The sequence below is a fragment of the Centruroides vittatus genome, unplaced genomic scaffold (assembly GCF_030686945.1).
Source record: "Centruroides vittatus isolate TY-2023 unplaced genomic scaffold, ASM3068694v2 contig_846, whole genome shotgun sequence".
In the NCBI taxonomy this organism is placed as follows: Eukaryota; Metazoa; Arthropoda; class Arachnida; order Scorpiones; family Buthidae; genus Centruroides; species Centruroides vittatus.
The window spans coordinates 1019301-1035811 of record NW_027122551.1 but is presented as its reverse complement, the minus strand read 5'-3'; the positions used below and the strand labels follow the sequence as shown (position 1 = coordinate 1035811).

At 34.6% G+C, this 16511-nt stretch overlaps 1 protein-coding gene across 1 annotated transcript; it reads right to left on the bottom strand.

Annotated features, from left to right (window-relative positions):
* Positions 1-880: 880 nt before the first annotated feature.
* Positions 881-10503, bottom strand: LOC136982495 (ovochymase-2-like). Its single transcript, XM_067278992.1, is given in 17 exon segments — positions 881-1198; positions 1267-1427; positions 1502-1773; positions 2462-2568; positions 2906-3085; positions 3171-3503; positions 3611-3785; positions 4230-4272; positions 6744-6903; positions 6979-7142; positions 7212-7224; positions 7226-7484; positions 7660-7763; positions 7856-8269; positions 8342-9144; positions 9239-9313; positions 10354-10503. Coding segments are annotated over 16 exon segments (3447 nt in total). The 5' UTR covers positions 9306-9313; positions 10354-10503; the 3' UTR covers positions 881-1006.
* Between the last annotated feature and the right edge of the window lie 6008 nt (positions 10504-16511).

Here is a 16511-nt window from a genome sequence, read left to right as displayed (position 1 = left end):
CTGACTTTGAGACTGTAATTTTCTGTGTCCTATTTGCATAGAAAATTTATATACAGTGATATAGTATTTTATTTTAAATTAAAAAATGAATTTAAATAATTACAGTATACATTTGTTTAGAAAGCAATATACAGCAATATTTGACTGGTTGCAACCTGTATGTAACCATTGACGATTATCTCTTAAATTTGAATTTCATTTTCGTCTCGAATATAGTTTATTTTTATACTGACAAAAAATCATAATTTAAAATATTTCTCAAAAATTGAGATAGAACCGTTGCATGAAACCACATAGTGTAAACATCGGTAAGATTGATAAAAGAAGAGTGCAGAAATAAACAAATAAGCAACTTCCGAATTCTTTGGGCCATTTTAACTGCGCAAAGTCGATGGAGGTTTTTCAATTTGTTCTCAGAACGAGTTATATTTTGTTTCTTTAAATAATCGTTACATAAGCATGATTTGGATACCTCGAATTAAGTTACGAAGGCAGTCCGAAGCTTATACGTTTTAATATTATCTAGCGGTAACTATAAATAAATAAACGTTACGATACTAGTGATTGAATTACGTCATATTCTTATTACATAATCAGAGCATTGATTTCAAATTTTGTGTACTTTTACTTTCAAATCCGAATCAACTTATGTTCATGTATTCTAAATTTGCCAAATTTTGTCGTACCTTTTAAACTAAAATGGTAATTTGAAATATCATAAACATTATTGAATTGTATGTAACAAGATGTTTACAAAACATTCTTCAGATCTTCCGCCTACGAAATTTAGCAAAATTTGTCAAGATTTTATCTTAAAACGTTCCAATACTTAAGAAAATTTATTTTTAGTCTGATATTTGTAAAGGACACAATAAAGATATTTTATTTGAGAAAAATATTTATTATATATGAAAATACGAAGGCAGTAATACTGGTCGAATAACGATCGATATTTACAAGAGTTTGTTCCGCAAGAACACTTTTTAAAGTTTAAAAATTATTTTGTTTAACTTCCAATTGGCCAATAATCTTCTAGACGTCCTCCCGTATTTTGTACGATCCAATCTACGTACTTCAAGACTCGAACGTAGACACCGGGTATTCCCGCCAATCCGCAGTCGATCCCCCACGAAACTAAACCTGCTAGAGCGTAGGTTCCGTCGGGTCTGTAACACACCAGAGGTCCTCCTCCGTCACCCTAAAATTTCAATTTCTCTCATTAGTCAGTTTCCACGACGTCCACTGAACCTTTGTCATGTCACTTACCTTGCAAGAATCCAACCCCTTTTCTCCTCCAGCGCATATGAAACCTTCGTGAAGTTTGTAGAATATTCCTAATCTAGTTTCTCTGAGTAATTCCTGGCATTTAGGATTATCCAAAACGGGAATGTTGACTTCTTTAAGAATGTTGGAATAAGTACCACCCTCTACACCAAAAAAAGCCGTCGTTATTGTTTGTCTTATTTAAAATAATTGATATACGAACGAATTGTTTTATTACTGTAAGCATCCTTTCCCCATCCCGTCACAACGCAGGTTTGTCCTTCGTAGATGTCTTTGTAATTGGGTAAACAGATAGTATCTATGTGAGGGACGAAGATGACGTCTCTGTCTAATGTCAAAACAGCGATATCGTTCCATAAACTATTGTTACGGAATTCGGGATGAGTGATGATTTTCTCCACGTTGTAATCGTCGTGGGCCAAAAATTCGTCCGTGTTCTGCGTGTCCCATTCACCCAGACGAACTTTGAGTGGATATTGGTTGAGTCCCCTGAAAATTCACATTGATTAGTCGAGTTTCTTAAAGGAACAATTTACATTTGCGTGATGACAATAAAATGGTCATCCATTATGAATCCGCGCTTTAAAATACGATAGCGGATTTTTTTTTTTTTTTTACTTTTAAGCATTCTCGGTTAATTTAAGCATTAAGAGCAGAATGGCTGGGCGGTTGAGACGTCAGCCTACCGCTCTGGGAAACCTTGAATCAAATTCAGGAGAAGAACCTGAGGAAATTTTCATGGCTGTAAGTCGGGCTCCGTCTCTTATCGCCCGTTTGCCCACCTGTAGGAAGTGAATAAAAATGGTTTTATTCACTTCAAATCCAATCCAATCCACTACTCAGTCGTCTGTATTATGTGCCTGGCCGGCCGGATCCACGTTGGATGTGGAAAAAGGATCTCTTAATACCCAAAGAGAGGAAAGAGCCAAAATATTCGGTTTTGATATTTATAATGTTATGTTTTTAATTTTTAATTAAAAATTAACTGATAATGGATTAAAGTTCTCCCAGATAAAATGTTTCTGACTAAAAGGCAATGTTTTAACTTGCCTTTTAGTCAGAAACATTAATTGAACGTACTTTATTTGCATAAAACTAGAATAATTAGAGCAATTAATTAATTTATTTATAATTAATTTCTGTAAAATTATTTAGCGTACCAAACACTAGAACTTACTTGTAATGGAAAACGCAATGTGCTACCGTAAGGACGTGTCTCTTATCGATTAGAACACCCCCGCATTGAAACAAGTTGACCTTTCCTTCCACTTTTAAGACTGCGGCCTAAAACAATGACAATGGATTTTTAAACCTTTCTGCGTTTTATTAAAAAAAATATATATATTTACAAAAATTAAAAATCTTTCAGAAACGCATTTTCGATATTAATAGAGAATAAACGCTAATCGCCTCATTTATTTTCTGTTAACGTTAAAGTTGCCTTACGACGGCGACATCTTTCGTAATTCAAAACCAGTTAATCCAGAATTTTGACACTTGAACTCCGTGTCATTAGTTTAAGGACTAGGATGCTATTTACTTCAAGTTTTCTCTTCACGTTTTGGTCTAGCAATCGCGATATAAATCGAGATTTGGCAGAGGCGTATCAAATTGAAAATACCTGCCAGGGCCACTCTCCAAAATCGGATTCTCCCTTCTTTCCTGGGGATAGAATTCTACTGTTTATACCACTGGGATTGCGAACTCCGCATCTATGTTCGTAGGGTCTAGCAGTACTGGACTCTGGTGCTTTGCAGCATACGTGGAAGGCCCCACAAAATGGCGGCTCGAAATGCTTATCCTTTAATACAAAACAATTCAACACATTACAAAGTGACTTGTGAGTTTAAAAAAACCTTATAAAAACCAAAAAATTCATTATTTACGAGTGGCAATTCTTCTTTCAAGGGTGGTTTCTTCCTAGCGTCGATGATGCCCGAACCGTCGTTGATTATTTCTCCATCCTTGCACTGATAATAAGGCACGCATAAGCAATCCGCGCTCTGATCCGGAATCGGATCTGGATTTGTACTTAATCCAGGATTTGGAATCGCCGACTCGTAATCTGCGCCTCCTAATTTACCAGGACTTAAATCGGTGCCTCCTTCGGAATCGCCGAATTTTTCATCTTGAGCAATCGCGTATCCGATTGCCAAGAAGATTGTTAAGTACTTCATATTGAGCAAGTGACGAGAGGAAAACGGGATTTTCATTTGGCACTACCTAAAAAGGAACCGGGCAAAGTAAATTAACACGAAGATCTACTTAGATCAACAATTACAAGATAGATGGGGAGCGGCAATTAGTGAGGACGGTGCAAACTTACCTGGAAGGTAGCTCGAACTAGCTCGTGCAGAGGCTGACATTTATAAAGCGACAATCGAGTTTTTGGAGGACAACCAATGAAACAACCGAGGCCCGGGAATTCCGGCGAAGAAGAAGAAAACGAGTGACGAAGATTGGCGAAGCGCATCACGGGACGAGTGACGTATAGAGATAACCTTCGCGGAAACGAAAAAATTAATCGCGTAGAGGTGTTTCGTAAAATATATAACATTTTTCTAAGAAACGCGCACAAAATCACGTGCAAAAACTATACACAGGAAATTTATAAACAGGTGAAAAGCAACGACATTCGACCTTTCGGGTTCTCTGTTACCTTTTGATCTACAAAATTGACGTTAAATATGCCGACAAATTGCTAAATTAATTTCTCGAGTAAACAAAAATTCTTAGAAATTATTCATTTGTTACGTGGGAAGATGCCAGGTTACTAGTTTTGTAACTTCTTCAAAATTTTGACATCAGAAAAGAACATCACAACACGATTCTTTTACGCAAAAGCGTAGAGGCGTTCGTTTTTCTGAGTAAATTCGTGATTTTAACCGAATTAAACACCTTCCTACACTTTTTTTATGTTAAAATGTTGCGTAACTTTATGTTACTGTAGAGAATCTTCAATTTTCTTGCACTGGTTGCTATAAAATCCTATGAAATAATGCTGTTAAGTTTATTCCAAATTAATTTTTACGCGATAAAAACGAGAGTTTGCTTATAAAATTTAAACAAAAACAATAAATATTTTACTGTTCTAAGTACGGGAGTTGATTTAATTGTTACGATACACGTGTTTGAGGTCGTTGAATCACGCGAATTTCGTCTCTAACAATAACAATATCCGGTCACGGACCTAATTAATTACTCATATCGGAAACTATCTTCTCGAAATATCACGAAAGGAAATGCATGAGTTTCAATTTTTATTCAATTTTTATGAAATCCTTCGACAATTTCCATACAATTCATAGTAAATGCTGAAATAACCCAAAAGGGACTCTACCTTTAAAATTTCCCTTCCATCTTCAACAAAAGTTAACGAATTATCAATAAAGGTCAAAGGTAAAGAATTATATTTAATATATAATTATTCACTTTTAACCTTCTACAGCAGTAGGTGATTAAAAGTCAACGTGCACTTAGACGTACACAATAATTATGTGATTATCCTCTGTTCCTTTCTTTAAATAACATTTAAAATAGCGAAAATTTACGTTAAATATTTATATTTTTAAGTAAATAATTAATATAATACGAGTTCCAAAAAGAATGTCACTTTACAATTACGTACGACTACTTGAAAGTAAGTCGTAACAACATGGGGTAGGAAACTAATAAAATGCACAGTTTATACGTAGAACGATATACAGTAAACAGTATAAAACACACACTTAATATATTACTACATAAATTCTGTATTATTTCTTCCACATACTGTATTATATATACATATACACAGTCAAACCTCTGAACGATGGCCACTGATAGAAACAAAAAATAGTCAATGTTTGGAAATTATTTTGTATGCATTTTTGTTAAAATAACAAAAATATCTTTAGAAATTGACCACTATTCAGAGGTGGCAGTTATATTATTTATAGGTACTGTACGTATGACTTGTTTTCACAAGACTGTTATAATCCGAAAAGAATTATTTTTTACATTCTACACGTAAGTATACTTCGTGTCAATTACCTGTGTGTTACGTGATACGAAACCTTATATCGCTCTGTTTCTATATGCGCGATATAGCGAGATGGACGTTACTGCTAAGCAGAGTATTTGCCTTATTTACCATTGTTTTGTTTAATGTCATTCACGAGTCGTAACTCGACTGGAAAATCTTGTCATTGAGTCACTCGGGCCTTCTACCATTACTTTTAATCATAGATTTTCGAGAAAAACCAATTAACCTGCTTTAAAAAAATAATCGATATATAATAACTTCCGTTGATGAAGAAAGTCTCGAATTTCAATATACGAGGGAAGTTTTATTAATATTTTTCTCAGTCTTTGTCGATAAAAATCTGGAAAAGGATTAAGGTAAAGGTGGGTAGAGACTCGTCCGACAGGTATGACAAGGTCGAATCATGTACGGGTGAGCTTTTTTCACGCTTGATTGAAAAACGTTATCGGATAATCTCGATTAAAGTTTAATTGATAAGTCATTTTGCTTCCAATCACTTTGATTAAAGAAAAATTAGGAAATTGATCCTAATAAAGAGGAAAACGTGATATTTTTTAAATATGAGTTAAAATATAATCAATTTTCTTGTTTTTATAAAAAGATTTGATTGCAGTAAGACAACGTAACACACGGGCGATCTGACAAGACGAGATACTTCCCGGAAGGACTTCTATGAGAAACTGGTTCCTATTTAGGTGTTAGGCCTGAGTCTAGAAAACTCCATTTGGCTAGCCAGTTGACGAGGCGTGAACCCACTATTCAGTGTTTTTATCTACTTGGCTACTGGTGGGTGTTTTTTAGAAGGGATTTAATAAATCTTTTATGAAAAAATCTGTATTGAAATTTTACACTCCTTTCACTTCTGACGTGTATTTTCGCTCTTACGCTTCCTAGTTCTTTTCAATTGATATTTTCTGTTCTATAATTACGCTGACGTAGAAGACTTGAGAATACATTTATGAAGCGAATTTATAGACGTGTACAATAGCCATTTGTACTTATTTTTGAATCCGAACTTCCTCCTACCTTCACGACGAAATAATGTACACGTTGCGGGGGTTATTTGTAACGCTACGTTGAAAACTGATAAACCGAATAATTCGAAAATATCCTTTCCGCCTACCTAAATATTATCTATAACTTAAAATATAATAAATATTTAACTGTAATTAACAAAACCAAATTTAGAATGCTGATTTTATTTTATTTTTTCAAAAAGAGGAAATAAATAACTTTAAATAGGGGGACATTATATTCGCTACATAGTGCGTACAATATGTATAATTTTAAAATGTAATAAAGCTTAATTATTATGGAATACAAAAAAAATACAAAATATAAATAATACAAAATGGCAACAAAGATGGTACGTTCCTTCGTACCGAAATATAATTAAATATAAAGTTCAGATAATGTCCATGGCTGGCGATCTAACCAATTTTATGAATGATATTTTCTATCCATGGTCGAAGATTAGCCATGTTGACGTATACGCCCGGAATTCCAGGTATTCCGCATCCTATCCCCCAGGATACCAATCCTACTACTTTCCAGATTCCGTGGACTTCGCAAACCATAGGACTTCCTCCATCACCCTACAACGAATTGCATACTTTTTATAAATATTTTATACACTAAGAATCACGAAATGTTGTTGGAATGGTACTTACGGTGCAAGCATCTTTGCCAGGTTCTCCCCCGGCACACACGAAACTGGGATGCAAACGATAGTATGGACCAAGACGAGTTTGATGAAGGCGATGCTCGCAATCTTTGTGGCTCAAAATTGGCACGTCTACTTCTTTCAATACGCTTTGGTACTCGCCTTTGTGACCTAAGACGAAATTTTCATTAACATATTATAATTAAGAGGGAGGTTGACGACTTTAATTCTCGTACTCACCGAAGGCGCTTTTTTCCCCATCCTGTGACCCAACATCTTTGTCCTACAAATAATTCGTGGGGTTCTGGTAAGCAAGCGGGTGTGATGTGGGGTAATTTTGGATCCATAGGAGAATCCATCTTAATAAGAGCTATGTCGTTGGCGAAATTTCCCGGAAAGTAGTGGGGATGAACGATGATGTCAGCCACGTATTTTTCTTTGTAGGGATAGAATTCGTCTCCTCTGTGAACGTCCCATTCTCCTAAACGAATTACGATATCATCCGGGCCGTGCCTAATTTAAAGATCAGATGTTTGATTAATGTCGATAGCAGGACAATTAAATTTCGAAATTTTTTCGGTTGTAAAGGGAAACTCGATTAACATTCGCTACGTGAATATTAATCGAGTTTCAATGGTTCAACAAACTCTACGAATTTTTTTATACTTTTATAAACCGCATATCTTACTTTTTAAGGCAATGAGCCGCGGTTGCGATCCATTGAGGATGGATGAGGACTCCTCCACAAACGTACAAACTTTCGGAAGGGCCGGTTTTTTTCAAAATGGCAACCTAAAAAATGGCATCGATGAGCATTAGTAATTAATTAATTTTCGCTTTTATCTGTGAATTTGGATCTATCCTCACCAAGAACTGATACTCACGTGCCAGGGATATTCTCCAAATTCTGCAGAATCATCGTAATACTGCAAATTCTGAACTCTTCCGTGAATTCCGACAGCATTTCTAACACCACAGGTTTTATGGAAATGTCCAGGATGGATACCTATTTCACCCGGATAAACAGGTTTGGGTTTTGGTAAACCGATGTTAGGATTGGGAAAAAGAGGAGGCCTGACGATAGGTGGCAAAGGTTTATTAACGGGGTTCGGATGAGGATGATGAATTTCCGGAATCACTTGATGAATCGGATTAGGATGAAGAGGAGGAAGAGATCCAACGGGCGATATGACTGGTGGAATTTTACAGCATATTCTCATATAACCGCATCCATCGTCGGGTAGACCGATGAATCGAGCCATCACATCAGAAGCATAATCAGCCAAGTCCGTTTGATGCTATGAACGTAATAAAACCGAAGATCGAATTGTGTTCTTCATTACAATAGATAAAATTCAAAAACGACTTACTTTTGTGCCATTAGTTTTATCGTTAACGATTCTCTCCTGAGCCACATCCTCCAAGTTTTGCGTGTGATTTTTCTGGTCGAAGTAAACGGCTCCTACATTGGCGCTTCTTTCGTCCACGAGATCTTTGTTCCGACCAAAATCCTGCAAAAATCCATTCTTGCACAGGTAGAAAGGAACGCAAATGCATTGATCCCGTTTGGGAATGAGTTGATTGATATTTGGTCTATGGATATGTTCTATAAATTTGGGTCCTTTGTCGGGAAAATGGTGGCTTTGTGGATGAGGATAGATGGGTCCGTGAGTATCAACCACTTTCTCTTGATACAAAGGACGATCGATTGTACTCGAAGGATATTTGCCAGGTGTTCCTGGATATATTGGTGATAACTTCCTGTTGTCGAAGTTCGCTTGTACATCGGACGGATAAGAATCTCCTTGACTTATGAACTGCTTATGAGCATTTATGATGGGTGGCAAAGCAGATTTTTCGGGTTTATATATCGGATAATCGTAGATGGATTCCTGAGGGGTTTCTTCGGATTTATCCACATCGTCTAGGGTAACTAAAGGAATGAATCCACTGACTTTGACCTTTTTTCTATCGTTAATGATCCGCCCCTGTCTGCTACTGCCTTTAAAATCGAAAAGATCTAAATCGATGCTTCGTCCTTCGGTGTCGTTGGTGGCAGAAACAGACGTTTCGACGTCTGTTTTGTTGTTGCTGGAGACAATTGGCTGAAATTTCTCTGTTGTGTTTTCGGTTGTGAGCGGTTCTAGGAAAACACTCGCGCGTCTTTTGTAATCTGTACAAAGAAAAGTGTCAACAGTTGAAATGAAATACAATTGCTTTCATTTCTTTACAAATTATTTTAAAAAATGAAAGGTGGAGGAACTTACTGTTTTCATTTTGTGCGTGCAAAAATGACAAGACAGACAAAACAACAACTGCTGTGAAAGTCTTCATTTTATAACCTGAAAAGATAAGAATTGTTAACGTTTTGTCAAATCATTCTGATGAAAACAAGCGTACAAACAATCTTAAAACACGTAAGCAATTATATTTTACAGCATTATCGACAGAGACATTTCTCTAGTCGACATTCGACCTACATTTCTATTTTCTTCTCTACGTGTAATCCATTTGGCGTTCACTTTGTTAGAGAGGAAACGATGAACCGATTACCAACAGAGAAATAAGTTTCTAGGTCAAGTACTAGGCCAGGTATAAACACATTATTAAAAGTTGCAAAAACATGGCGAAACCGAAAATTTAAGACGAAATAAAATCAAATTATTAATCAGATCTTCGATTTGCGATGTATTAAAATTAAAATGTAAATGTATACATTCTATATTTTTCTATTTTTCGCATTGATTTTTCTCATATATTATGCAATATGCTAAGAGCTCGATTCCTTAACGCAGTAGCGTAACTAGAGAGAAGTTCAAAGGCCCACTTTTAAATAAATAAATTGAGAAAAAAAAAATATGTACAGCAAAATGATTTCAATGTGATTCTTATACAAATTATAAACAACTAAGAGTTTACCCTTCATCCACAGCACTTCTGTCTACATCAACACTGGTACAGAGACGAATGTATTCCTGTAAGTTCTAATTCGACCTCTCCTATATCGGTTCTAGTTTTAATGCCATATTTTCCCACTCCAACTTAATTCTTAAAATGATTTGTACATAAAATCTTTCTCCATTACGAGCGACTAAAGACCAAATCCTGTATTGTAGCTGTGGGTGGACTGTCTATTTACCTTCCCACGTCCGAGTAAACATATTTAGCCTACGTACTTTTGAAGACTTAAAATGTGAATTTTCCTAATGAAGATCTCATAAAACTTTCTGCCAATTCTAAATATTGTTAACAAATTGCTTCTTAAACTCATATAAGAGCAACTCAAACACAGATTTAAACTTTATCTCTATTATACACTCCAATTAAATTTATGTAGTAAATATATATATATAACGTAAGACATGTATCAAATTTTACTTACCTTTAATTTGTAGTGTGTTTTGTCGAAGAAAAGTCGCGAATGAATCTCCTTGTGACCCACATGTCTTTATATAGTTCTAGAAAGAGGTCGATGGCTTCCTTTCGGTAAAGACTAGAAGGAATTGGAAAACCCCTACTCTAAATACACATTCGACCCATAATTGATAAATATCTGTCTTTCCTTATGCAACAAACACTTTAGAAAAACTGGAGGTTGTTCTTTATCGTCATTATCCCGTTCGACAATAAAAAATTACTCCCTCGTGCACAATATAAACGTAATATGTTCTTTTGTTGTTCGAAACTATGTAATAATATATATAATGTTAATTATATTCTCAAAATAAGCGATTTTAAAGATTATTCATTTAGTAATTTTGATATAATTTATAGAAAACCCTTTAAATTATAAGGTTAAGGTTGAAGTTAAGGATTAGACTAAGGACACTCGTGAAGTTACCAATTGAGATTATCGTGTAATTCTTGTTACTTGTGAGAATTAATTCTCATCGGAAGATAGAAAAACTTTCTTTTTAATCTCTAGAATCGAACATAAAATGCCTTTTGATAACATTATCCGTTATTACGGAAGTGTAATCGTCGGAGCGAAACCCTTTTCTTCTGTTCGTCCGAGCAGAAAGGTTAAACTATTTTAGAATAACATAACTAAAATGGATTCGTCTCGATCATAGAAACATCTTTTAAGAGCGCTTTCATCCTATAATTGTAGGTCTCTGTGGTATAATTATGTAACAGATATTGAACTTACTTATTGCAACACAATTCAACACGAATGTATTCTTTATTGAAATAAATCTTTACGGCTTGTCTATTGAAAACTTTTGAAATGTTACAACAATTATTTATTTTTAGTTAATGTTTTAGGTAATTCGGGTTGGGTTACGTTCTACGAAAACCTTTCTCATAACCTATTTAGTTAAAAGTGGGCTTACGTGAATAGCGGCCTGCGGTTTCTGATTCTATAGGTAAATTTTTTAAGGCTCGTCTCCCCACAAATTAAGGCTAACGAGTTGTTCTCGTGGCATAGTTTAGTTATATCTTAATCCAATCTACAATACGAGTAACCGGATGTATTCATCTGAAGATCCCACGTTTTACCGTTTTAGTATAGAAGTCTTCGTGCTCTCATTTTTTCTTGAGTTACCCACGCGCAAGTTTTGATGACGTTCGAACCCTCCGTTACTATTTTAAACTATTTAGGCAAAATAATTTTTCTTGAAAACAAAATCTCAAAATTTTATCGTAAAATACCTATTTGAATACAAGGTTAAGTTACGTGACGTAACGCTCTATGCACAGTCGAGTAACGTAACAGTTAGCAAATTACTATTGCGTTACTCGAATCGTTTTGTAAATTTAAACAAACTGTGAAATGTTCGCAATTAACAAAAAAAAAAAAAAAAAAAAAACTCAAAATCTTTTAATTACGTTTAACGTTGGTTCATTTTTACAATTTCCTTGTTAATTATTTACCATTATGAAATCATTTTACATAATGACAAAGATCTTAATTAAAAGTCTCTAAGCAACAGAATCGAACATTAGAAAAACGAAATTTTTTATTATTTATTTTTCTTCGAGAACAAAAAATTTTTAAATAAAATTACCCATTTAAAGTTAAAATTAAATGAATTTTATTTAAAAAATTATATTTAGCACCTCTTCCTCAGAAACTACTTAAAATAAATTTTTAGTACTGAACTCTCCCAAACTCCTAAACTATACTTGATATGTTATAAATTGATAGATTATGATTATAGAAATAGATCATGTTAAACTATAAAGTCATAGTTTTCGTCTCCTTTGACTCCTTTAGATATTGTTATCCTTTACCGAATTTACATATTCGTGATATTTAGTCCCACGTTCCTTGTTTCTTTGTATTCTTTGCCAAAAAGTTTTGAAAATTCCCACTACTTTTTTCATACTCGTGAGATTTAAGAGTAATGAGTTCCCACATGTTTAATTTCCTGAGTTAAAATAAAATATTTTAAATAATTCTTTTATATTCTAGAAAAATATAGAGAGTGAATTACTTTAACGTTCGTTGAGTAACAGCAAGGCGAAAAAAATATACAAAATACTACAATGTTTTCAGTCGATATTATACCAAAGTTTGACATCGCACCAAATAATGTCTATTGGAATATGATTCGCAATAAATAATTTGAGTTCCTTTAATATGTTTGTGCGGCTTGGCACACTATTCTTCAGACATCCGCATAAAAAGAAATAGCGAGGACTCACGTCCACAGAATACGGGCAGGCTATTCAATTTCCGGCTTTTATGGTACTTTCCATAATGCAAAGCAATGACATTCACACCGAAACAATAATTCAAAAGTTAAGTTTGATCGGAAACGGCAAAGCAACACGCGTGCGATCAGCCAAGATGGACTCCGAAAAACGGGCCTCTATTTAGGTGTTAGAAATATGGATAAAGAACCGGGATAACCGCGTGACCAACCCGTTGGTCAAGGGTGAACCACCACTAACCGCCGGTGTTCAGTGTTTTCCTACGAGAAAACTGCCTCCCATTTAGGTGTTACGCGTGTGAAGAAAGCCTGGAAAGCTCCACCAGGCTAGCCAGCCGAAGAGGCGCTTACCCACGAAATATTGCCTGTGTACGGAAATGTAACAATTCGGCCACTGGTGGGTCGTGATTCCAACTCTTAAAACAAATTCAAATTTAAACAAAGAGCTGATTTTTTAAGTTATACTAACTTGCTGCAGATAATACTGTAGTTCAACTTGATAGATGCTACTTAAATTCCTTTTATACAGATTATCTAAGATCTGAAACGTGCCTTTACACATTTCTGCACATAAAATATTGTACTTTATTGTTATTATTCTCTACTGATTTAAATACGAGAAACCGATAATATTTCAATCGAAATTCGAGTTCTAATTGAATAATAACGAAAAAGATAAAGAATAGCACGATGCGAAACAAAATAGCCATGAAATTTTCAGAAATATAAAAAAAAAGACGAGAAGAGACGAACTGTAAAAACGTCACGTGCTTAAAAATCAAGATGGTGACGAATGACGATGTAAGACGATAAGATTTAACTCATATTTTATTTCAAATAGTCTCTTCACACGCTATACTAATAACACTCGGGTGAAATTTTAAAAGCGAAATTTTTTATCCAGCAAAGTTCGCAAATAATCAAATGGCATTTCGTAACAATTGTATTCAGTTTTCTTGTCAGTACGACGTATGTACGCATATCGAAGCAAGCATAATACATAATTTGGAGATTAAATTTATAATAGACCCATTTCCTTTTATAGGATAAAGTATTTTTTCATTTCCTCTGTTAAATCTTCGTTATATTTTAATGAAAATTATTCGGAAACGTCCGGTTTTCCGCTATTTTCTCTATATCCTCACGTGTTCTTTAGTCCCGCAAAATAATGTTTTCGTTAATTTTCCAACCAACTTTAAAATTAATTGTTTCGACTTTAATATTTACTTGAATTTCTCTATTGATTTTCTCCAGACGACAAATGGACGAAGGAGAAAACATGTATTTAAAGAAAGGTACCCTTATTTCCTTTTCTCTATTCAAAAAATCACTTTCACGTTTCGTTAGTAAATTGCCGGGGAAGCTTTGAGTGGGGAAAAATCCTCTGCAAAGCTCAAGATTTTTCCCCACGCCCGGAGAAAACTTACGGGGCCGTAGTGATTCTTATCCGTACAAAATTAATTTTTTTTTTATTAACAGAAAATAAAATCTTTAAGACTGCTTTTTATTAACAAAGAAACATTCTACGTATTTCATTCGTTCAAAAATGAAAAGGTTACAGGTGCCGACTCTACTACTGGACCCATACAAACTGGACAACATGATAAATTGTTAAGGTATTACAGACAAAAAATATATGACCATCTTTTTCTTTGCTCTATTGTTTAAATAAGAAGAAAATATTTTTGGCACAAATTTTCTATCATTCAGGCATTTCTTTTTTGTATTAAAATCATTGATGGGTGTAAACACGCATGTCATTGGCTATATCGGTGAACGTCACGATGACGTCACGTAATCGTATGGCACGGAGTCACGTGATAAAGTTGGCCGATGCCTGCATAGTTGGACTAAACCGATGCTTTCGCTGTAAGTCACACATTTATAGAATTACGTGAGAAAATGATCACCAGGCTACGAAAATGTATCTTATACGCACGACTTTATTAATTTGATTGCATAATCTAATGCTCTATTTAACAAGATGAAGGTGACTCGTCTCAATTCCTATTTGGAAGGACGGTGAATGAAATTTTAATAAAATACTATATTTAAAATTTTTGAGTCGTAAATTATTAAATAAATCTATTTTAAATGCAAAAAATATCGTTTTTCTTAGTGAAAAATACCGTAAAAATTTAGTCACAAACCCCCGAATTGGCAATTTAAAGAAAGGATTTTCCATAATTTACAATGGAGTAAACGAAATTAAAATATTTAATTCGAATTTTGTGGCAAATGACTGCTATTTTATGACGGAAATAACGACGATTTCTTCAAATACTAATTAACTCGACGTTTGTTGTCTAAAATCCCGCAGGTGTCGCTCTTACATAACCAGGTCGATAACATTAAAAAGTGGATGGTTTTTCCCGGGAAAAATCGGCAACAGAGAAATTAAAGAGGATTTCCCCGACTTAATAAGCTGGTGTTTTTCTTTCTTTTCACTCGCAATTCGCTCCAAATAACATTTAAGACAGAAAAAATCTAAATACATTTTAAACATTTCAAATTTTCCAAAGTCCAAACCTAATATAGAAGCTTACGTCGTCTTAAAAATCATTCGTTACGGTGACGTCTAAAGCGAGTTTTTACTTTTATTTTAAGCACTGTACTATTTACAGTTTTGTTTAATTACGCAACGGCAACGTTACTAGGAACCGAAATTCGAAGTAAAGAAGGAAATACGATAAAGGATCTGTAATTATTTTTACCCTGCGAGCGTATCCTTACTTTTGCCAATTTAATTATATTGCTTCATGATTTAGCCTACTAAGAATTTTCCAATTTAATCGATTATTTTTAACAATTAAGCCATTGCGTACGCTACTCGATTAATCAAGGTTCTGTTAGAAAAATTTCCACTGTAAATAAAGCACGAAATACTTCGGGGTCGCAAATATATTTGTTAACTCTTAATAAAATTCTCCGAAAGGAAATAAAACTAATTGTTTTCTATAAAAAGAATGGAAAGGGCTTTCTCTCGAAAGATCGGAGGGGGAAAACGATGACGTAATCATAGCCCGCGGGGGTCGGGGAGGAAATGTTCGACCTTAGCTGGCGTCTAAGTAGGACGCACACATCCTGTTTTACCTAACAAAGGAGAGTATATAACCCATTCGACGGGATATCTATCCACGCCTCTCCCGGGGATACCTTCGCTCTAATATATTTTTCTCCTCCTCACCAGGATTTTTTAATTTTCGAATTCCTTACGAGATTATTAAAACTTCTCCAACACACTCGTTCGTGTTTTATTCCCAACGATTCAAAACGATGCGTATTGTCGAGAGACAAAAAAGTCGGATGCCTAGTGCCCAATTACCCAAGTGGCAACAAAACGTGTTGAGGACGTCATACAGCACCGCGTGACATTCCCGATACATTCCTGTAGCTATTAAAGTAAGATTGATTATTTTCCTTAATGTGTATAATGCTCTATCCGTTCGGGACACTGTCCTTTCTTAAGATATTCGACACGGAGCAACCGTACCCGATTGTATCTCATGTTTAAAATTAGTGTTTCCAGTATATCTTCGCTTGAGGGTGGACGTGATTCGTAGACTAGACGGTGTTTTTATAATGAAACAAACACTATTCAAAGATCTTTTCGAAAACAAATTATGTAAATCTTGATAAATAACTGAGATTTCCTCCGTGTAAGTTACATCAGGACACTTTTAAATGTTCCGATATAAAAAAAAAAAAACATCTGAAGGTGTGATAAAACTTCTTGACGACCATCAGCGATAGAATACATTTATTTTTAGTGTCTTAAAGTATGTACATATTTTCAGACTAAAATTCTGGTTTATTATTATTATTCTGATATTACGTGACAATATATCTAATATTTTGTATGGTCTAAATATATATATATATA